Below are 23,555 nucleotides of genomic sequence, written 5' to 3'. Positions count from 1 at the left end.
TAAGAAAAACCTGGGTGAGAAAATAAAATATTTCATTGTCTTAAGACACCCATTATCTTTAAATACTAAGTCTCCATTATTATACTCAATATAACAAATTGAAGATGTATTCTTAAGAGTTATTCAATAAAGTTAAATGCCAATGAAATGTGGCTAATAGAGGGAATATTTCCATATAATATCTTCCCATTTAATCTTTCATTTAATAATTTAAGTAAATAAGTTGAATGACTCAAGTACCTTTTCCAAACCTTCTTCCTTCAGGCTGATCACATCCAAATCAAAATCTGTTCGCAAGCCATTGGTTTTATTGAAAGTTATTCTGCCTGTGAGACCTTCCCAGTGTGCCTACAGGGAAAAAAAATGGATTAGTAAAGGAAGAAAGAAAGAAAGAAAGAAAGAAAGAAAGAAAGAAAGAAAGGAAGGAAGAAAGATAGATAAAACATTTTTTTCACACAAAAAATAACAAACATTATTTTCTTCTCCTAAATTGACATCACTACTAATTTTTAAAACATTTTTTTCTCTTCTGAACTTTAGAGGATTTTTTTCTACAGAAATTATCTTAGTCACAATACAGAATTTATTACAAATTTTTCATTTTAAATAATGCCCTTTATAGGCATAACTTTTTATGAGAAATTTGAAGATTATGTTTTAAATAGCAAACTTCCTTCAGCAAACTGAGAATAATTTAGTTACATATTATAATAAATGAGATAGTCAATGTCTCACTGGAGATTGCAAATAGAATTACTATTATAAAATACCACTCCTAAATTCATACTAATATGAACATAAACTTATTTTATTACAAGGAAAGAAAATGAATTTAGGAAAACCTGTGTTATACAACTTCAATTACGCACTTTCCTCTTAGAATAATTAACTTATTACTTTATTTTCCCTTAAGTGAGACTGGGAGAAACATATCCAAATTACTTCATATCTAACTATACTTCGTGTAAAAAGAGCTTTCCATGTAGTAGGAAGTGGAAATAAAATTTTCCAGTTATATAATGGGTTCACCCATCACAGGTAAACAAATTTTTGAGTTTTAGTTTTAATATAAAAAGTTTTCTCATTCTGCTAGCTACATAGACAAACTAATGTTTTCCATATTTGTCATTTAGAAATAATTTATAAAACTAGCTATATGAAAACTTTAAGTAATGTATACTTACAGTTAAATGTTTGAAAGAATATACACCAAGATCCAAAAAAATAAAACCAAATAGATTATAGGTAACATTTCAATAAGCACTACAAATGGATATCATTATCACATTTCTTAGGTTCCATGTATTTCTATACTTATATATAGGGATCCCAAAACAGTTTTAGGCTAATAAATTATAAATAAAACAGAAAATATTACAATACATATCTACATACATATTACAACATGTCATCACTGAGTTTAAACATGTGTTAACCAGTCTCCAATAAGGAAGAAAAAATATTGTTAACCCAAACTCTTCCAAAAATAATAACCTCAGGTGATTAACAAAAATGCATATTAGTACAAAAATAGACATTGTGAGCAGTAAGTACTGGGGCGCCTGGGTGGCTCAGTCAGTTAAGCATCTGACTCCGGCTCATGTCATGATCTCGCAACTGTTTGTGAGTTCGAGCCCCGCATCGGGCTCTGTGTTGACAGCTCGAAGCCTGGAACCTGCTTTGGATTCTGTGTCTCCTTCTCTTCCTGCCCCTCCCCAGCTCACACTCTGCTTCTCTCTCTCTCTCAAAAATGAATAAACACTAAAAAAGTACAGAAGTAGAAGCGTAGGATAGTAAAACAAATCTGGGATAAAGGCAGTATAAGGAAACGCTCATCAGGTGAAAATGCACAACTAATAACAGTGAATCACAAATTTAACTCTGAACTTCCTAGTGACCAAAGCAATGAAGAAAATATGATCTAAACACAATACATAGGGTCCATATTTTAAGACATACCAACTGCCCAGGAGAAGAAACTTTTCATGGCAGTGAAACCTGAGAGGAGTGTCTCCTGTTGGTCCTCATAAAGAGGCACACTGTGTGATTTAATGGACAAGGTCCTCAGCAACACCTTACAATAAATATAATAGTGAGTTTCATGCAACTGTTTCTTATATGACTGTTGAACACACATCTCAGTACTCATATGCTGCATTCAGAAAGCATTTCTTCAACTAGCCAAGTCTGTGCACTATGTTTGTAGCCCTTTGATGTTCAGTTTTAAACCAGATGTAAATGTAGAATGTGAAACAAATAAATGAACTACATATTCTTCAGGGAGTGTCATTTCACCTATCTGAGAATATGTTAAAAATTACACAAGGAAAATTCATAGGTATTCTTTGCCAAGGAACTGGAGATTCTTTTAAAAAAATTTTTTTTAATGTTTTTATTTATTTTTGAGAGACAGACAGAGAGAGAGAGACAGAGAGAGAGAGAGAGAGAGAGAGAGAGAGAGAGAGAAAATGGGGGAGGGGCAGAGAGAGAGGGGGACACAGAGTCCAAAGCAGGCTCCAGGCTCTGAGCTGTCAGCACAGAGCCTAATGCCAGGCTCAAACTTGCAAACTGTGAGATCATGACCTGAGCTGAAAATTGTTAATTTTGCTTGTGCAGAGGAAGAAAGTAAGTTTAATTAAAAGATAAAAGTTCACCTGTGAAGAAAACTGAACTAATCTCAAATCATTCACCTTGAGGACAAAAGAGAATAGGCACATGTGCTTCTCCTGACATACCTCTTTGATTAGGCTCATAAAACGGGTCCCAAAGCGCCAGGGTTTGTGTCTATTACACTGTAAGGAACTGACTGTCATCTGGGGAAACTGTTGGACGCCCACAGACACCACGTGCACCGCATCATACATTAGAGCAGCGTCAGTCTGAAAGCCAAGAAAAAGGAAATATGGAGTCAATACAACATGTGAAACCCATGACAGAAGGTCTGGAAGGGGAGAGAAGGAAGAGGTAAGAGAAACATATACTCAGTTTATCTTTATGTAAGTGAGAAAACAGTATTTCCCATGATCTGGTTCTCTTAAATAAGGTATTGTTATCAATTACTACATCAGCTCCATTAGAACATTTGACCTATCCTCCCTTTCCTGAATAACCCAATTTCATATTGTCCTAGTATCTTTGTTGAAGTAGGAAATGTGTGAAGACATTCATTATTTTATTTTTTTGCCACCCCCTCTGTCTCTGCCTTACTCTGTCTCTACACACACACACACACACACACAGACACACACACACATACAATGAATGCAATTAGGAACATTTTAAATGATTAAATAAATTACATATTGTATATAAAAGTAAATAAACAATTTTCTTGTATAGGAAGAACAAAAGAGATTTGAAAGGAGATTCACCTAAAAAGCTTCATTATAACCCCTGATCTTTTCTTCAATATAATTTTTCAGAAGATTCAATCTCAGAAATGAATGCTACTGTTTTGAATCTCAATACATGTATTAATCCCTTTTTAAGAAACTAAGCTTAATCCCCTGTCCTGTTTTCTTTTCCCCCAAATTTCCATATGAATAAAAGTTCATTTTGTCTTCTCAAGTAAAACGAATATGAATTCTGTGTTTGCACCTGCTCAAATGACTGTCCACTTTAGAAACTGATGATAAAAAATAAAATGTTTTTAAGTCGAAACAAACCAGAGGCTCCATGACCGTCAGCGGCTGTGTTAAATGGAGCCTCACATTGTGTTTGACGGATGGATGCCAGGCTCACTACCTACAGAAGAGGGCCACACTGACAGTACTGCTAGAAATGAACTTTGGGCCATCTGCTTGGCATGCTTCGGAATAAAAGCATATATTTCCTCTTCTCATTCACACAATTAGTGAGCTGTGAAATGAATTCCAAAATGGATAGGAACCCCGTAGATTATAGCGTTTGCCACAATACAATACAAAATGAGTACACACAGTAGCTTTCATGCAAATGGATCCTAAGGAGCTTTACCACATAAAATGGAAGACGGGTAAAGAGCACAATGCAATGACAGAACATAATAATAATGCCATTTTATAGTTCATAAATCTTTGGGGAATATAGCTCAGATTCATAACCTTCACTTTGTAAATACCAGCTGACTACTTTCGCATACTCTGATGGCTGCAAAGTGAAAAGAGAATCATGGAGTTGATACAGGCATACATCATGAGCCTGAAGATTAGACTGATATTTGTCTTTGGCCTGAAGTAACATTCAGGGGATGTATACAGCACACAGGTGGTCATAAAAAACAGTTCCCACAATATGAAAGACACATTTGATTTTAAAATAAAATAAATTAAAAAAAATATCACCGTTAACAAAGGTGGAGAGGAATGAACACTTTCAAACACTACAAAGATAAAGGGCAATTTTGCAACTTGCAAAAGAAGCCTTAAAAATATCCATGTTCTTTTTAACCCAGTAATTTCTTTCTGGAATTTCCCATAAGGATATCAGGGATAAGACAAAAGCTACATACATGATTTATTTTTATTTATAAAGTGGAAACCTACTGAATGTTCAAATTAAGGAAACATAATAAAATCACAATGATATTACATATAACTAATAACTATGTTTTGAAAAATAATCAATTAGATGAGAAATTGCATGGGATATGATGCTAAGTGTAAACACTGATGATAACAGAGCTGTATGTCCAGCATAAACTATTATACATCTTCATGTACTTCATTATGTACTATTTAATTTATTTAATTCTCACAATAATGGTTTAATAAAAGCACCACTATTGTTCCCATTCATCAATTGACAAAACCAACTTTGGGAGATGTTAAGTAACTAGGCAAAGTCACACAGTTATTAAGTGGAAAGACCCAGATTCAAACAGACTCTCTGCTCATAGCTAGTATTCTTAACCACCATATTACATGTTATATCAACAACAGCAGATCAAAAAGAAGAAAATACACCAAAATGAAACCAATAATTACTCTTGAAAGTTAATAATTAATGGAACTTAATGTTTTCTTTTTATGTATTTTTCTACAGTTTTTTTTTTAAATTAGAAGATTGCTGAATACCATTCAATAATTCTCAACATGAAAATTTTTATCTATTCCCACAAAAATAACTAAAAGAACATCAATACAATATTACTACCATCCTGCCATGATTTACTTATGTGATATTATATGACTTACATGATCTTATATGACTTATATGGACGTCCTAGAATAGTAATCTTATCTAAAATGGCAATGCTGAGAAAGTATTTTACTAATTTAAGAGTTCAAAAACTGCTTTTGCAACAGAGTTTCAGTGTCAAGATCAGAGAACACACTAGCTGATAATAAAACTATTTAAGATCTATGATTTTAAATGTAATTATAAAAGATAAATAATAAATTTAAAAAATAAAAGATAAACAAAATTTTAAAAAGAAAGATAATATTTATTAAATATAAGAGAAATATTGGAGAAAAAAAGTATAAGTACTTAATTTGCTAATCAAATTATTTCTTGAATTTCCAGTTTAAAATATGCTGATTTATGATATAGTAATACACAGAACTTCTGAAACTACTCTCTACTTATTTATTGTTGTCCTACTTTTAAATTGGTTGTTTTATGTAATAATGAGATATTTTCCGTATATACCTGATATCCTGTCAGACTCAACTTCACTGTCTTATTTACAAATCTATATGTACACAAATTCTTTCACCTTTGTAAAGTTGTGAGAAAACTCTAGTGTTTCAAAAATGTTTTTCTTATTTTCACAAGAATGCATCTGCTTGAAAATGTGTCTTATACTAGTAATAGCATTAGTTAACACTCATTTAGTATTCACTATGTAGGAGGCATTCCCTTTAAACCATTCCCTTTAATTCTCATAGCCATCATCCACTTGAAATCCACTGAGTTTGTATTAAGTAGAAAATTAAGTCAAAGAACAGTTAAGTAACTGGCCTAAGCTCCTAGCATGTCGAGGTGGAGATGGATTCAAATCCATACAATCTATGCAGAGTTCACATCTTTCTCTTTTTTTTTTTTTTGCTCAGAGTTCTATATTTAATAAAGCAAAACAGTTTCAATGCTTTTGAACTTACAACATGAAATATCAATAAGTACTTGAATGCATTAATCCATATTATTTTTCAATAAAGCAGTGAATACTCGAGACCCACTCGGAAGATGGTGGCGAAGGAGGACGCTGGGCTCACTGCGTCCTGCTGATTGTGTAGATTCCACCCACATCTGCCTAAATAACCCAGAAAACTGCCAGAAGACTAGCAGAATAGACTCTCCCCAGCCAAGCGTAGACGAGAGGCCCACGGAAGAGGGTAGGAAGGGCGGAGCAGTGGTGCATGCTACACAGACTGGCGGGAGGGAGTCAGGGTGATGGAGGATCAGCTCCATGGGCAAGGCAGAGCCCCAAAGTCTGGCTTGCAAAAGTGGAGGGACCAGATGGAGTGTGTTCTGACAGCCAGAAGGACTTAACATCTGGAATGATATAAGTCAACAGCTCTGGTCGGAGAGCAGGAGGGAGAGTTGTTGAGCCTCGGAGGACAGAGTTCAGCTTGGCAGGGAACAAAGGCACTGGGAAGCCCCATGTCCCTCGCCAATCCCCCATCCAAAATCCCAAGGGAACCAGTTCCCATCACAGAACTTGCTTGCACAGCTCAAACACCCAACGCTGTGCTTCTGAGGATCCATTCCTCCCACAGGTCTGCCTCCCTCTGGTTGCCTCAGGGCCCCTCCCGAAGTGAATACTGAAGGCAAAGCAAGCTGAGCCTGCCCCTCCTACCCCTGTGCACTTTGCAGATCCACCCAGGCTAATACGCCAGATCCCATCGAAGCAGTACCACAAGACTGGCAGTGTGCAAGTAGCCCAGACAGAGGCCACACAACTCCACAGTGAGTCCTGCCCCTGGGAGAGGGGAAGATAAGGTACACACCAGTCTGTGGCCCCAGCGGTGGGCTGGGGGCAGACATCAGGTCTGACTGTGGCCCCGCCCACCAACACAAGTTACTCCAGACAGCACAGAGGAAGACCCCTGCAGTTCCCTGCCACTCCAGGGACTATCTAAAATGAGGAAACAGAAAAATTCTCCTCAAAAGAAACTCCAGGAAGTAGCGACAGCTAACGAATTGATCAAAAATGATTTAAGCAATATAGCAGAAAATGAATTTAAAATAATAGTCATAAAATTAATCGCTGGGCTTGAAAAAAGTATAGAGGACAGCAGAGAATCTATTACTACAGAGATCAAGGGACTAAGAAACAGTCAGAAGGAGCTAAAAATGCTATAAATGAGCTGCAAAATAAAATGGAGGTGACCACAGCTCGGACTGAAGAGGCAGAGGAGAGAATAGGTGAATTAGAAGATAAAATTATGGAAAAAGAAGAAGCTGAGAAAAAGAGAGATAAAAAAATCCAGGAGTATGAGGGGAGACTTAGAGAACTAAGTGACATAATTAAACGAAATAATGTATGCATAATTGGGATTCCAGAGAAGGAAGAGAGAGGGAAAGGTGCTGAAGGTGGACTTGAAGTAATCATAGCTGAGAACTTCCCAGAACTGGGAAGGAAAAAGGCATTGAAATCCAAGAGGCATAGAGAACTCCATTCAGATGTAACTTGAATCGATCTTCTGCATGACATATCATAGTGAAACTGGCAAAATACAAAGATAAAGAGAGAATTCTGAAAGCAGCTAGGGATAAACATGCTCTAACATATAAAGGGAGACCGATAAGACTTGTGACGGATCTGTCTACTGAAACTCGGCAGGCCAGAAAGGAATGACAGGAAATCTTCAATGTGATGAAGAGAAAAAAATATGCAGCTGAGAATCCTTTATCCAGCAAGTCTGTCATTCAGAATAGAAGGAGAGATAAAGGTTTTCCCAAAAAAACAAAAACTGAAGGAATTCGTAACCACTAAACCAGCTCTACAAGAGATCCTAAGGGGGATCCTGTGAGACAAAGTACCAGAGACATCGTTACAAACATGAAAACTACAGACATCACAATGACTCTAAACCCATATCTTTCAATAATAATACTGAATGTAAATGGACTAAATGTGCGAACCAAAAGACATAGAGTATCAGAATGGATAAAAAAACAAGACCCCTCTATTTGCTGTCTACAAGAACTCATTTTAGACCTGAGGACACCTTCAGATTGAAAGTGAGGGGATGGAGAACTATCATGCGACTGGATGTCAAAAGAAAGCTGGAGTAGCCATACTTAGACAAACTAGACTTTAAATTAAAGGCTGTAACAAGAGATGAAGAAGGGCATTATATAATAATTACAGGGTCTATCCATCAAGAAGAGCTAACAATTATAAATGTCTATCGACCGAATACAGGAGCCCCCAAATATATAAAACAATTAATCACAAACATAAGCAACCTTATTGATAAGAATGTGGTAATTGCAGGGGACTTTAATACCCCATTTACAACAATGCATAGATCATCTAGACACAGGATCCATAAAGAAACAAGGGCCCTGAATGATACACTGGATCAGATGGACTTGATAGATATATTTAGAACTCTGCATCCCAAAGCAACAGAATATACTTTCTTCTCGAATGCACATGGAACCTTCTCCAAGATAGATCACATACTGGGTCACAAAACAACCTTTCATAAGTATACAAGAATTGAGATCATACCGTGCATACTTTCAGACCACAATGCGATGAAGCTTGAAATCAACCACAAGAAAAAGTCTGGAAAAACTCCAAAAGCATGGAGATTAAAGAACACCTTACTAAACAATGAATGGGTCAACCAGGCAATTAGAGAAGAAATTACAAATATATGGAAACAAATGAAAATGAAAATACAACAATCCAAACGCTTTGGGATGCAGCTAAGGCAGTCCTGAGAGGGAAAGACATTGCCATCCTGGCATATCTCAAGAAACAAGAAAAATCCCAAATACAAAATCTAACAGCACACCTAAAGGAAATAGAAGCAGAAAAGCAAAGACACCCCAAACCCAGCAGAAGAAGAGAAATAATAAAGAGCAGAGCAGAAATAAACAATATGGAATCTAAAAAAACTGTAGAGCAGATCAACAAAACCAAGAGTTGGTTTTTTGAAAAAATAAACAAAACTCATTAACCTCTAGCCAGGCTTCTCAAAAAGAAAAGGGAGATGACCCAAACAGATAAAATCATATATGAAAATGGAATTATTACAACTAATCCCTTAGAAATACAAGAAATTATCAGGGAATACTATGAAAAATTATATGCCAACAAACTGGACAACGTGGAAGAAATGAACAAATTCCTAAACACCCACACACTTCCAAAATTCAAACAGGAAGAAATAGAAAACTTGAACAGACCCACAACCAGAGAAGAAATTGAATCAATTATCAAAAATCTCCCAACAAATAAGAGTCCACAACCAGATGGCTTCCCAGGGGAATTCTACCAGACGTTTAAAGCAGAGATAATACCTATCCTTCTCAAGCAATTCCAAAAAATAGAAAGGGAAGGAAAACTTCCAGACTCATTCTAGGAAGCCAGCATTACTTTGATTCCTAAACGAGACAGAGACCCAGAAAAAAAGAGAACTACAGGCCAATATCTCTGATGAATATGGATGCAAAAATTCTCAGTAAGATACTAGCAAATCGAATTCAACAGCATATAAAAAGAATTATTCACCATGATCAAGTGGGATTCATTCCTGGGCTGCAGGGCTGGTTCAACATTCACAAATCAATCAGTGTGATACATCACATTAATAAAAGAAAAGATAAGAACCATATGATCCTGTCAATCGATGCAGAAAAAGCGTTTGACAAAATTGAGCATCCTTTCTCAATAAAAACCCTCGAGAAAGTCGGGATAGAAGGAACATAATTAAACATCATAAAAGCCATTTATGAAAAGCCCACAGCTAATATCATCCTCAATGGGGAAAAACTGAGAGCTTTATCCCTGAGATCAGGAACATGACAGGGATGTCCACTCTCACCACTGTTGTTTAACATAGTGTTGGAAGTTCTAGCATCAGCAATCAGACACCAAAGGAAATCAAAGGCATCAAAATTGGCAAAGATGAAGTCAAGCTTTCATTTTTTGCAGATGGCATGATATTATACATGGAAAATCCGACACACTCCACCAAAAGTCTGCTAGAACTGATACATGAATTCAGCAGTCGCAGGATACAAAATCAATGTACAGAAATCAGTTGCATTCTTTTTTTTTAATGTTTATTTATTTTTGAGACAGAGAGAGACAGAGCATGAACAGGGGAGGGGCAGAGAGAGAGGGAGACACAGAATCTGAGGCTCCAGTCTCTGAGCGGTCAGCACAGAGCCCGACGCGGTGCTCGAACTCACATACCGTGAGATCATGACCTGAGCCGAAGTTGGACCTTTAACCGACCGAGCCACCCAGGCGCCCCGCAGTCTTATACACTAATAATGAAGCAACAGAAAGACAAATAAAGAAACTTATCCCATTCACAATTGCACCAAGAATCATAAAATACCTAGGAATAAACCTGACCAAAGATGTAAAAGATCTGTATGCTGAAAACTATGAAAAGCTTATGAAGGAAATTGAAGAAGATATAACGAAATGGAAAAACATTCTGTGCTCATGGATTGGAAGAATAAATATTGTTAAAATGTCAACACTACCCAAAGCTATCTACACATTCAATGCAATCCCAATCAAAATTGCACCACCATTCTTCTCGAAGCTAGAACAAGGAATCCTAAAACTTGTGTGGAACCACAAAAGACCCTGAATAGCCAAAGTAATTTTGAAGAAGACCAAAGCAGGAGGCATCAGAATCGCAGACTTTAGCCTCTACTACAAAGCTGTTATCATCAAGACAGCATGGTATTGGCACAAAAACAGACACATAGACCAATGAAATAGAATAGAAACCCCAGAACTAGACCCACAAAAGTATGGCCAACTAATCTTTGACAAAGCAGGAAAGAATATCCAATGGAAAAAAGACAGTCTCTTTAACAAATGGTGCTGGGAGAACTGGACAGCAACATGCAGAAGGATGAAATTAGACCACTTTATTACACCATTCACAAAAACAAACTCACAATGGATAAAGGACCTGAATGTGAGACAGGAAACCATCAAAACCCTACAGGAGAAAGCAGGAAAGCACCTCTCTGACCTCAGCCGTAGCAATCTCTTACTTGACACATCCCCAAAGGCAAGGGAATTAAAAGCAAAAATGAGCTATTGGGACCTCATGAAGATAAAAAGCTTCTGCATAGCAAAGGAAACAATCAACAAAACTGAAAGGCAACCAACGGAATGGGAAAAGATATTTGCAAATGACATATCGGACAAAGGGCCAGTATCCAAAATCTATAAAGAGCTCACCAAACTCCACACCCAAAAAACAATCTAGTGAAGAAATGGCAGAAAACATGAATAGACACTTCTCTAAAGAAGACATCCCGATGGCCAACAGGCACATGAAAAGATGTTCAACATCGCACCTCATCAGGGAAATACAAATCAAAACCACCCTGAGATATCACCTCATGCCAGTCAGAGTGGGTATAATGAACAAAACAGGAGACTATAGATGCTGGAGAGGATGTGGAGAAATGGGAACCCTCTTGCACTGTTGGTGGGAATGCAAACTGGTGCAGCCACTCTGGAAAACAGTGTGGAGGTTCCTCAAAAAATTAAAAATAGACCTACCCTATGACCCAGCAGTAGCACTGCTAGGAATTTACCCAAGGGATACAGGAATACTGATGCATAGGGGCACTTGTGCCCCAATGTTTACAGCAGTACTCTCAACAATAGCTAAATTATGGAAAGAGCCTAAATGTCCATCAACTGGCAAGTGGATAAAGAAATTGTGGTTTATATACACAATGGAATACTACTTGGCAATGAGAAAGAATGAAATATGGCCTTGTAGCAACGTGGATGGAACTGGAGAGTGTTATGCTAAGTGAAATAAGTCATACAGAGAAAGACAGATACCGTATGTTTTCACTCCTGTGTGGATCCTGAGAAACTTAACAGAAGACCATGGGGGAGGGGAAGAAAAAAAAAATGGTGGTTAGAGAGGGAGGGAGCCAAAACATAAGAGACCCCTAAAAACTGAGAACAAACTGAGGGTTTATGGGGGGTGGGTGGGTGATGGGTGTTGAGGAAGGCACCTGTTGGGATGAGCACTGGGTGTTGTATGGAAACCAATTTGACAATAAATTTCATAATAAAAATAATAATAATAAATAATAAAAATAATAATAATAAATAATAAAAAAAGCAGTAAATACTCAACAAAAATGGACTGCAGAGTAAGGAAATGTAGATTGTGGAGAATTGAAACTACAATATCATAAAAAAGAGATACATCAATGTATGTGATTGGGACAATAATAGGTTGTTGGGAAGTTATTCATATCAATCGTGATTTTGTGAAAGTAGATTTCTTGTATGCAGTTGCTGCTCAGGAGGTTTTCAAAAGGAAAAGGTCCTAGAGTGTCTTACAAGATCAGGCTTAATGGAAGTCTCTTTCTCCCAACTCTAAAGTGTAGAAATTAATTGACCTGCTCTTCCTAAGCCTTCCACCTTCTCATATTGACTTTATAGTCCCTTTCCTTGACTTTCTTCTTGGTGGAAAACAGGAAGAAAAAAAGGGAGGAGGAGTGGAACATAAGAGGGATAAAGTAGAGGAGACACACAGGTTAATTACTTTATCAGTTTTATAATATTATTATTGCTATCAAATTACATTGCATTCTTAACACTATACCACACATCTGGGTCAATGTCTTTACGTGCATTGTCTCATCTAATTCTACCAAGGGTATGTTTTCAGTGATACTACTATTACGAATTTAGAGAGAAGGAAGCTAAAGCTTAGCAAAGTTAAAGTAATTGTCTCAAGGTCTCATCACCTTGAGAAATAAGACTCAGGCAAAGCTTGGTTCTTTGAACTACTGTCCAAACTATCATAACAAAACTCTGGCAGAAATAGGACTTAGAAACAAGACTCAGGCAAGACCTAATTCTTGGAACCACTGTCTGAACTATCATAACCAACTACTTCTCCTAAGCCATATTCCCACTGAAACTATGAAAGGCAATGAAGGATAAACTGATGGCAGCAAGTCTCATATCTTTGGAAGTTCTGCTGAACACCAGACAATTATGTCCTCAGGTCCCAAAAACTGTATGTCTCTCAGCTGAGATTCAAATAAAAGTTTATTTGGCTCCCAAGTCAGATTATTTTTTTCTTTTACAGAATAGCTACCTCTAAAGAAAGCCTCAGAGTTAAACATAACTGTCATTTAACCAATTAATTTAAAATGGAATATGTGTACAATTTGGTTATTAAAATCCATAAGTGGCTTGGATAAAGCTGGAGTCACTCACATCCTAAACTAGAAAGACAAAAGCTAAGCAGAGAAAAAAAATTGGCAATGAAGATAAAACAGTCTGTCCTATTGTCTCTCTTTTAAGAATAATTACTTATATATAAATAGATCATACTTACCGCAAAGCTAGAATATCTCTTTGCCATGGGAATACAGCCCAGAAGGAAGAGCAGAGTAGGTAGGTACAGACAGATCTAAGTGCAAACTTCCAAGCTTCATGCCAGGTCAAGTGTCTATCGATACTAATAGGAGCCCCCTTGAGAGCCTACCTAAGAGTAGACTGGAATTGAAACTTTATTTTTCTTTCCAAAATAAGTTAGCTAACCTACAAAGAATATCTGTCAGGCAAAAACTTGCTTTGCAAACCTTTAAAATTGTGCGATGTAGTCCTACACATTTCAATAAAACTGTAGTGATCTCACCAAATGGGTGTCTTGAAAAGAGCATGAGAAGTGGCTTCGCATACAGTTTATTTTTTTTTTTTTTTTTTTTTTTTTTTTTTTTATTTTTTTATTTTTTAATATATTCGCATACAGTTTAAATATGCAATAACCATCTCACTAACTTATTACTGGGTTTATCTTATACCTAGTCTAATCACTTTTAGGCATGGAGCGTGTACAGGGAAGCAGGTGGAAGAATGACAAATGCTAATTTCTATGGCTGAGCTATTGCCATGGAAATTGGTTTAGTCACCCAGTGTGATTTCATCTATCTCAAGCAATCTTAAGCCTGATGAGACTTTCAAGTATTGAAAGAACAGTTTATATTTCTTTTATGCTCTGGAAAAGTCTACTATACATTTTTAAATAATTGAAGAATCAGGGAAATTAGATATTCTCAAAAGTTCAAATGATAAAAATTACCATTGTTTAATATTTTTGATTTTGTATGTATAATTGAAACATTTCTCAATATATAAAGGCAGGAATAATCATAGATGCTGTGAATGGTTAAAACATTTCTATATATTTAGATTTCATTTACAGAAGAATTTGGAACTAAGTAGTTATTAGCAAGCATGTCCAAATTGACTGCATATGTTATTTTCTGGTTTTGGTCACTGTAATCATCATCATTAAACATCTCCTTTGTAAAGTTCTGGGAGAGATAGGAGTTACAAAAAAAATTAAACATAGCTTTTATTTTCATGAAGCAAACAGTTAGAAATGAACAATTCTGAGCTCCATATAAACTCACCAGGGAATATTGGTACATAAAATCTCTCAGATATTCTAAAGGCTTAGCAAAAAAAAAAAAAAAAGGCTGTCAAAAATATTTATTTTTCTTTCCAATGCAAAAAGCATCCCTCTGTCCCTCAAGAAATGTGGCTTTTGGGTACCGACACTGAATTGTCACTGGGGAAACTTGGAGTGTAACCTTTCCTAATTTATTTTCTCTATTATGCCAAGCAGAGTTACATTTGTGACAATGTCATTCTGCTTAAGCACTTTTTGCACATCAGGGCTCTTGGCTTAGGTTCCAAACACACCCAGTGTTGTATGTAATAATTTACATTTAAATGTAATCACTCTTAAGAATGACATGATAAATATGTTCTATCTTGATTTAGTGATGGTTTCATGGGTACAAATATATGTCAAAACTTATAAAATTGTATAATTCAAATGTGGGAAGGTTATAGTATGCCAATTTTAGTCCAGATAGACTTAGATAGAATTAAAGAGTGATCATGGACTTTTCTGGAAAGATGGTTCATAGATATCATTTTATTCTAGAAGTATCTAGAATCCCCCCAAACTAAGCATCACTGATCTGTATCTTCTTCCTTCATTGCACACTCTAGTTTTAATAAAACTGCTTATATTTGTTCCTTTTTTTTCTTTCTTTCTAGATCACAAGCATCTTTTGGGTAATAACCATGCCTATCTTTGTAATACCCTGTGTAGTATTCCATACATTGCCATGCCCATAGTAAGTGTATAAAAGTATTTTTCAATAATTTGACAAATTGAACTGAAAAGTTCGTTTAAATTGTAAAAGAAATTGGTATTAGGAAACTCTGAATAACAATCACACTTTGCCACCTAGCTAGAATGTATTACCTCCCAGAGGTACAGTGAACCAAATCTGCCAGCAGCTCAGACCTGGGAGGAATGTGAGTGCAGCCTCTGTCCCGTTTCTAAATGAATTTATAGTAACAGTTCCATGAACACATTTATCTTTCCATTAAATAAGTGCAGGCAGGTCCCCTCTGAGATCTGAATGCTAGCTGGCAGGTGGCAGATCCATTCTGGAACTTCTGTCTCCCGATTTTGCTCATTCCTGAATTCCCACCTGAAGTTCAGCGCACAGCACAAAAAGCAGCATGGTCTAACAAATGGAATTTAAGTTTATGAATTCTGGCTCTTTCATTTCATTGACTTGCTCCTTTATCTAAAACAGATAATAAAAAAATTAAATCCCCTTTGCCTTGTTTTCACATTTTATAATTGGACATAAAAAATGATGATCTGCCCTATCTTGTGCTTGTTGGAAAATCACTTTTAAAAACCAGAGAGTTCCAGGAGAAAAACAATTACAAATATTATCTTCAATTAGAAGATGCGGACATTAAGGGCGGTGGGAAAAGGGTGGATTCTGACCTCTGGAGCTCCCTTGTGCAGACAGCACAAGTCTAAAGGGGACAGAGAATCATCCACCCTTCCGAGCAAGGGTGAGGATCACACATGGAAGGCAGGCTGGTGTTTGCTTATTCAGCTGGCACACTGCACCAGCACTCTGCCCGGCTCAGAGCAGGTGCGCAGAGTCCGCTAACTGAACTGAGGGGACTGAAGAAGAAATGCCCTCAGACCCAGTCGGGAGCCAATTGTCAGAGACAATTCTCCCAGTTACACTGCAGCTGCCATCATGCTTTCTCTGCTGCCGGCTCATTGTACTACTCTGAAACAGAGTTCTTTACCAGCAGCTGCGTGGCCCACACAGACTGCATGAGATAATACATTAAAGCAGTGTGCACAGTCTCTGGCACATGGTGCATAGGCAGGTGTTAGACGATGATGATGATGATCACCAGAAGAGCGGTAATCTCTTCAAGATGGATACGGTCCAAAACAAGGAACTGGTTTAGAAAGCATAATGTTTCAACCCTTCTGCACCCACTGTTACCCTAAATGAGGGAACAGAACTCATGCTGTTCAAGAAAGCAGACCAAGTTCTGAAAGGGAGAGGAGAGGAAAGGAAATTACCAAACAACAACAATGTGATCCCTATGAAGTGTGATGTGTACACAATGCCACAACTCAGAGCTCAAAAACAAAAATCCAAAAAATAAAAAGCCACAATCCTGCATACACCCATGTTACCTGAGAGGTTTCGAATTTAAGAATAAATATAAGTAGTAAAGTATTATAGTATCTTGCATTTGTTACTAAAAGAAGGGCCACTATTGGACAGACACTTACACACCAGACAAATCTGCCTTGTGTTTGTTCTAGTCTTCAGGTTCTCTATCTGTAAGAAGAGGGGCTGCAACCAGTTGGATTTTAAGGTGTTTTATGGTTTACATTCATATTCCTAGGAAACTTACATTTCATTCCGATTTTATTTTGGCTTTTTCAATATAATCATAATCTTAATTTATCTATCTTCTCCCCATAATTCTTTATGCTTTATGTGCTCGTGTGATAAACTTTTCTACCAACATTTCATATAAATTAATAAATAATGGAGATCAAAAGTCACCTTTCTTTATCCATTGTCTTGTGGGGCCCAATAAAATCTTCTAACACTTGCATTATATTTCCTTTGTTGGTTAACTTCATTGCTAAACTACTCATCCATGGTAAAACCCACCCTGGCCTCCCAATATTCTACAGAGGAAAAATAAAACCCCTTTTCTCCTATCCAAATTCATTCACTAAGATCCCAGGATTTTATCTTCTTTTGTCTCCTTTTACATAGTAAGAGCATGGATATGCCTATGTTTCACATTTTTTAACTGATCAGAGATATCCCTCTACTGCAGATTAGTTGAGTGAAAGGAGACACCAGAAACTGCATGATGAAAGATCTTTAAAAGCAATATGAATTTTTGTAGCTACCTGTTTTGTATTCAGCACCCATGAAGGCTAAAAAGGGGTAAGAGTTAAAGAGGAAGACACAAAAAAAGAGACGAGAAAAGAACCAAATGGGTTTCAGCTTCACAAATTGATGAGTTAGAAAGAAAATTCAAGTTCAGTAAATGCTCTGAAAATCAAGTGAAGAAGATAGTACCAGATGATAGTGTTGCTGGATTTCAGCAAAGAATGGTCTGGGCCAGGATTAATGCCATGAGTAATTAAAAGATTCATTTGCTTCATGTCTCCGTGAATTTGTGAATTTGAATAAATGTCTCTGTCTCTTCAAACCAATGCCCTCTGGCTTAAGCTAAAAGCAACCAAAAAGTAGTGACAGTTGATTAACCTATTTTGAACAACTAGTAAAATACAATCTAAAATGTGATCTATGCTAATTTTGACAGTAAAGAGTTTTCCTTGACCCTTTATGTTTATATTATTCAATTTTAGGCTTTTAATTTTCCAAGAACTCTTGCTGGATGACATTTTCCTTAACAACACTCAAGAAAATAATTCTACAAACAGCAATATATCCCTGTAAGCTTTTAGAGTTTTATAAGGTATGAAATTCAGTACACAGAGTTTTAACATTACAATTGTGAAAGGTTTAGGAGAGGACTATTTTGCATTATTTCCAAGAATTACATGTATTTACCATGAATATTTCTATATAATTTTCTTTCTTTCCTACATATATCTTTAAAATGCAGCATTTCCCAAGCAGAAAATCCTGTTTGTTTTTACTCCCACAATTTCTAATTTCCTTTAAAGTTTTATATACAAATTCCAGGGTATTTAGATGTTTCTCAAACACCATGTAGAGAAACTCTTCACCTTTCAAATATAAATGATTAGGGAAAGCTGAGAAGCAGGTTAGAAAATGCAACAGGTTTTCAATTAAAAGTTTCATTTAACTAATGTAATTATTCTTACCTAATTAAATTTTTTCAACTAAGATCAGTCCTTTGAGATATCTCATTCTCTTTTAAAATGTTCCATGAAGCTCTTACTAACGTCCATGAAGAACACTGTATTGATGGGATTGTTAATGAACTCTCTAGCAACAATGCACTACCGTTAATAATTTAGGCCCTGTTAAATCTTGTCTGCTTTTTACTACATTTGGAACCACTATTGATCTAGAAAAGAGTCAATATCAAGAAGTATTCTTTGTATCTCCAGCATACCCAATTATTTTGATATTTGGAGCTCAAATTAGCTTCTTGCACTTAAATATTTATATTCATCAATATTATTTACATTGTGTTTTTTCAATACGATGAACTGAAATTGATTTTTATGGTGTTAATAGACTGATTATTTCTAATTTGAGATCTAGAAACATGCAAACCAAAAATACACCATAAATTTGGGTTCATGAGTTTAAGTGCTCATGTAAATACTAATTTCAAAAGCCTATAGTAAGGATTTATTTATTTATTTATTTATTTATTTATTTATTTATTTATATTTAAGAGAGAAAGAGAGAGAGCACAAGTTGGGGAGAGGGCTAGAAGAAGAAAGAGAATCTTCAGCAGGCTCCACACTTGGTGCAAAGCCTGACACAGGGGCTCGATCCCACGACCCTGGGATCCTGCCCTGAGACAAAATCCAGAGTCAGGAGCCAAAATCAAGGGTCAGATGCTCAACCGAGTAAGCCACCCAGGCACCTCTAGTAAATATCTATTTTAAGTATGACCTGAAGGATAGGGAAGAAATTAATAAAGACACTTCTGGAAAAATAAAACAATAGATATGCAAATAAATCATATTTGCATGTATCCTTTATAACTTTTCATGCTCCTATTGCATGTTTTGTTTTTTGTATTGTGCTATTACTCTATAAAAAAATTGTAATAGAAATTCTTCACAGCATCTTCACAGCATCTCTTCTTCTGAAGCAGAACCTTGTCCCCTTGAGTCCATTTCCTGACCCAATCTCTTAGCTCCAGGTATCCCAGTCCTCATAACAACCACTGCTCCAGGTCTGGCCAAAAGATACAAAGCCTTCTGAGAGAGCCATTGAGAAAAAGGTTCAGTCTTTCTCCTGGAATTCCATATCAATGGATGTAAACCTTGATGCCACCTCTGTGCTCCAGTCTGAGAATAAAGCCAATATAAACAAAAGAGGAGGTGGGAGATACAGATGAACCTATTTCTGGCTTCCTATGTGCAATTGAATCCAAAGATATCTGATGACAGGTTATCCTGTACTTACCCTGTATGTTACAAGCTAGAAGACCAACGTGCTTTCTTTTTGCTATTAACTAAAAGAACTTCAGACAACTGGAACTGAAAGAATCTTGAATCATACAGCCTTAGGCTTTGGTTTGCCTCAGGGCAAAATGAGATCATTACTTTCACCTCCTTGTGGAGTTGGGATATACATTAAAAAATATATAAGAAGATGTATATAAAAGCATGCCATATATAATCATACATATGAAAATACTAAAACAATATATGTCATAGTAAATAAATTCACTAAATATACAAGCATTGTTTTCTAACTATTAAGACCCTTAATTCTTTGTAGAAAAACATTCAATACGGTAGGAAATTTTTAGATAACCAGTAAGATATCTGTATAGTGTTGTTAATTGTTTCCACCTATAAAAACACAAAATGGGACAACTGTGAGATGACACAGAAGTATGCATTATTCCTACCAAAATACATGGAACAAAATTTTGTCTGAATCAAAACTACCCTTCCTACTGTGAATTACACAGGTTGAGGGACAATCAGAATGTGAACTGAAGCAAAAAACTATAATGGTACACTGCTGTGAACATGATTAAGAAAGAAATCATAGAGGACTCTAAAACCAAATCCAAACTAATACTCTACAATGCCCTTTTAGTCAGCAGGTTAATAGACTGACATCAAAATTGGAAATGACCGATTAAGCAGTATCAGTTAACTCTTGACATTTACACTTTTGAGTTTTATACTTGATCAAACAAATTATAAATCAAAAACCAGGTCATAAAAAATTTTCATTACAACATTTTTTTAACTGAATCCTATGCAATTCAGGAAATTAATCCAGAGTAGGCAAAGAGCAGCAGGTGAGAGTGATGTGACTTTACTCACAAGAGAAAACAGTTTGATAATCTTCACCTACTGGATTTGACAGCTGAACAACTGCAGCCAAAGTAAGAATGGAGGGTGATATATGGCAGGGACTCAGGAAAAAAACAGAAGGAATAGCAACTGCACAGAGAAATTAGCAGCAAGGGGATGTCAGAAATTTTTTTTTTAAGTTTAATTATTTATTTCGAGAGAAAGAGAGCACAAGCAAGGGAGGGACAGAGAGAGAGACAGGCGGAGAGAGAATTCCAAGCTAGCTCCATGCTGTCATCACAGAATCCGATACAGGCCTCAATCTCATGAACTGTGAGATTACGACCTGAGTTGAAACCAAAAAGAGTCAGACGCTTAACCGACTGAGCCACTCAGGCACCCCTCTTAGAAATGTTTTAAAAGGTGAAAAAAAAAAATGATCACCAGAAGAAACAAAAAGAAGTTGAAGAAATGATGACGCAGTATTTTTTCATTAAAACACACACATTTGATAAAATTTGTAAAAAAAAAAAAAAAAAAAAGAATAAAAGAAAGAAAAATTCAAATTAAAAGACATTCAGAATTTGTTCAACTTTATCCTTGAGTTTTTTACTTATGAGCTCAATTTGGGGGTCTCATGGAAAGGAGGCTTATGAACCATGCATTGACTCAATCTCACTAATGAGGAGGCTTATGAACCATGCATTGACTCAGTCTCACTAATGACACCTGAGTACGTCCAAGGAACTTCAGTGCACTGCTGTTCACCCATGAGTAGATCCCCATGTTTCCAGAGTTCAGGGCATCAGATATTTCTTCTGCTACTTTGTATTCCTGATACTAAACACCTCCATTTCTCTCTTACACAACTGTATATCCTTCACTGCCTTCTCTTTCCTTTCTCTCCTCTTAAATATGGGGCCTAAAGAATATTCACATGAGCTTGCACTTTGAAGGAAAAATTCCTGCAAATATAAGTATCGTTTTATGTTAAATGCCAAACAAAATTCAACACATTTTATACTTAGGCATTTGCACCTACTTTTAATCCCAAGGAAACCAGTACAAAGGTTTTATACATATCCATCACATAGAGAAGAGTAAAGTTTACTTTACTTTCATTATTCTTTAAAATTAGCTGAATCACAAGCACTATCCTTGACCAAAAGTTAAGAGTGAAGTTTTCAAACACATATGAAAGACCACAGTAATAAGCACATGGCTACAACTTTAGCCTATCCAACCTGTTTTTGACCTACGAATAATATTGCCCCCCTTTTTTTAATCAAAAAGAAAGTAAATATTTCATAAAAAAATTAACTGGTCAAAAATTGTTTTCTATAACACGTACTCTATGACATGGTAGTAGAAACTTTGGAGATATTATTTAATTTAATTTTCTTTAGCAATTTAATGATTTAAGTAACAGATCCCAAGGAGCTAAGGTTCAAATCAATGCAGTAAAGGACGCATCTGAGATCTGAACCCAAGCCATTCAAATTTCAAAGATTCTATTTTTTCTCCTAACCAGGATAATTTATGATAGCAAAAATTGCTACTATATACAACATGTTTAAAAATATATATTAGGCATCTATTTTAGAGATTACCTCCACTCATGTAAAGATAATGCAGAGTGCTCTATGAAACAAAGATCACTGAAAAGATAGCTTTCATTTCTTGATGACGTACATTCACTTTCCTGCTCCAGAGATGAGAGAGAATCAGTAAAATTTCTAAGTAAAATAAATCACAATTTCCTCACCAGACTTAGGTGAGTAAGGGTATGCTAACATCCATAGGTGTACTAGAGAAAACTGGTACAACTATTCTGGAGAACAATCTGGAAATATGTGGCAAGCACAAACTGGGGCGCTGTAATTTCACTTGGAGAATTTACTTCATGGCAATAAAAAGACAAGTACACATACATGTATATACAAATATGTGCATTATAATGTGGTTTTACAGTTTAAAAAAAATACAGCAATCTAATGGTTCCTCATAAAGTTAAGCAATTCATGTTAAATTTATATAACTGAATATATTGTAACACTATTAATATTATTGTCCAGAGGTATATTTATTGACATGTAAAGATGGATGTTAAAATTTATATATTCAAAGTACAAAACAATATATCCCTATTATAGTAGTACAACATTACATCCAGTAAAATATTTTAGAGCCCACCATTTGTGCTCCAAACTTCCTACGAGGTAATTATTCTCAACAGCATAGATCTATACAGACACATACTCATAGATATTGTATTTATTTTTATTATTTTTTTAAATGTTTATTTTTTTTTATTTTGAGAGAGAGAGAGCTGAGGAGGAGCAGCGAGAGAGAGAGAGAGAGAGAGAGAGAGAAAGAATCCCAAGCAGGCTCTGTGCTCCCAATGTGGAACTCTATCTCACGAACCCGCAAGATCATGACCTAGGCCAAAATCAAGAATTGGACACTCAACCAATTAAACCACCCAGGTACTTCTATTTTTGTTGGTTTTGTCAAAAGTGCGATATACTACAATTTGCTTTAAAAAAAAACAAACAGGAATATACCCTGCCAAGTTAGTATTAACAGATTAATAGATTCACCTCACTTTTAACAACTGAATACATTCCAATTATGAAGTTTTTTTCAGATGTACATTGTTTTGATATAAATCAGAATGTAGCTTATGCCCCTAAAATTAGATATATCTATAGCTGTCTAACTTCATAAATACATACAGAGAGAAATAATGGGATTATAGGAAAGCTTACTTTTCTTCTTTATATTTTTGTATTGTATGAGAATAGTCTTTTAGGTAGACAAAAGGCTATAGTTATTATTCTTTGGCAAAACATAAAAATATAAAAAGCACAAATTTACTCCTGCTTGATATTTAAGAATTATGTTTAGTGCTTATAAACAGCAGAATTAATGGACCAAAAGCAAATTTGAATTTCTAATTAAAAGTAGCAGTTGTTTCTTCTGAATTCTGGGTAATACTCACTGTTTACCTGAGTC

At 35.8% G+C, this 23,555-nt stretch overlaps 1 protein-coding gene across 3 annotated transcripts in view; it reads right to left on the bottom strand.

The window, feature by feature from the left end:
* GRIK2 (glutamate ionotropic receptor kainate type subunit 2) overlaps window positions 1-23,555 on the bottom strand; it is a 651,919-nt gene that overhangs the window by 258,361 nt on the left and 370,003 nt on the right. For all 3 annotated transcript variants that reach the window (XM_042939447.1, XM_042939449.1, XM_042939448.1), the window contains exons 8-9: window positions 2,736-2,879; window positions 241-348 (exon numbers count right to left, since the gene is read on the bottom strand). In XM_042939447.1, the coding sequence (XP_042795381.1) occupies window positions 241-348; window positions 2,736-2,879 (252 nt within the window). The remainder of the gene's footprint in view (window positions 1-240; window positions 349-2,735; window positions 2,880-23,555) is intronic.

This window comes from Panthera leo, chromosome B2, assembly GCF_018350215.1.
Source record: "Panthera leo isolate Ple1 chromosome B2, P.leo_Ple1_pat1.1, whole genome shotgun sequence".
Taxonomy (NCBI): domain Eukaryota; kingdom Metazoa; phylum Chordata; class Mammalia; order Carnivora; family Felidae; genus Panthera; species Panthera leo.
Note: the sequence above shows the minus strand (reverse complement) of the source record. Positions and strands in the feature narration are given on the sequence as shown.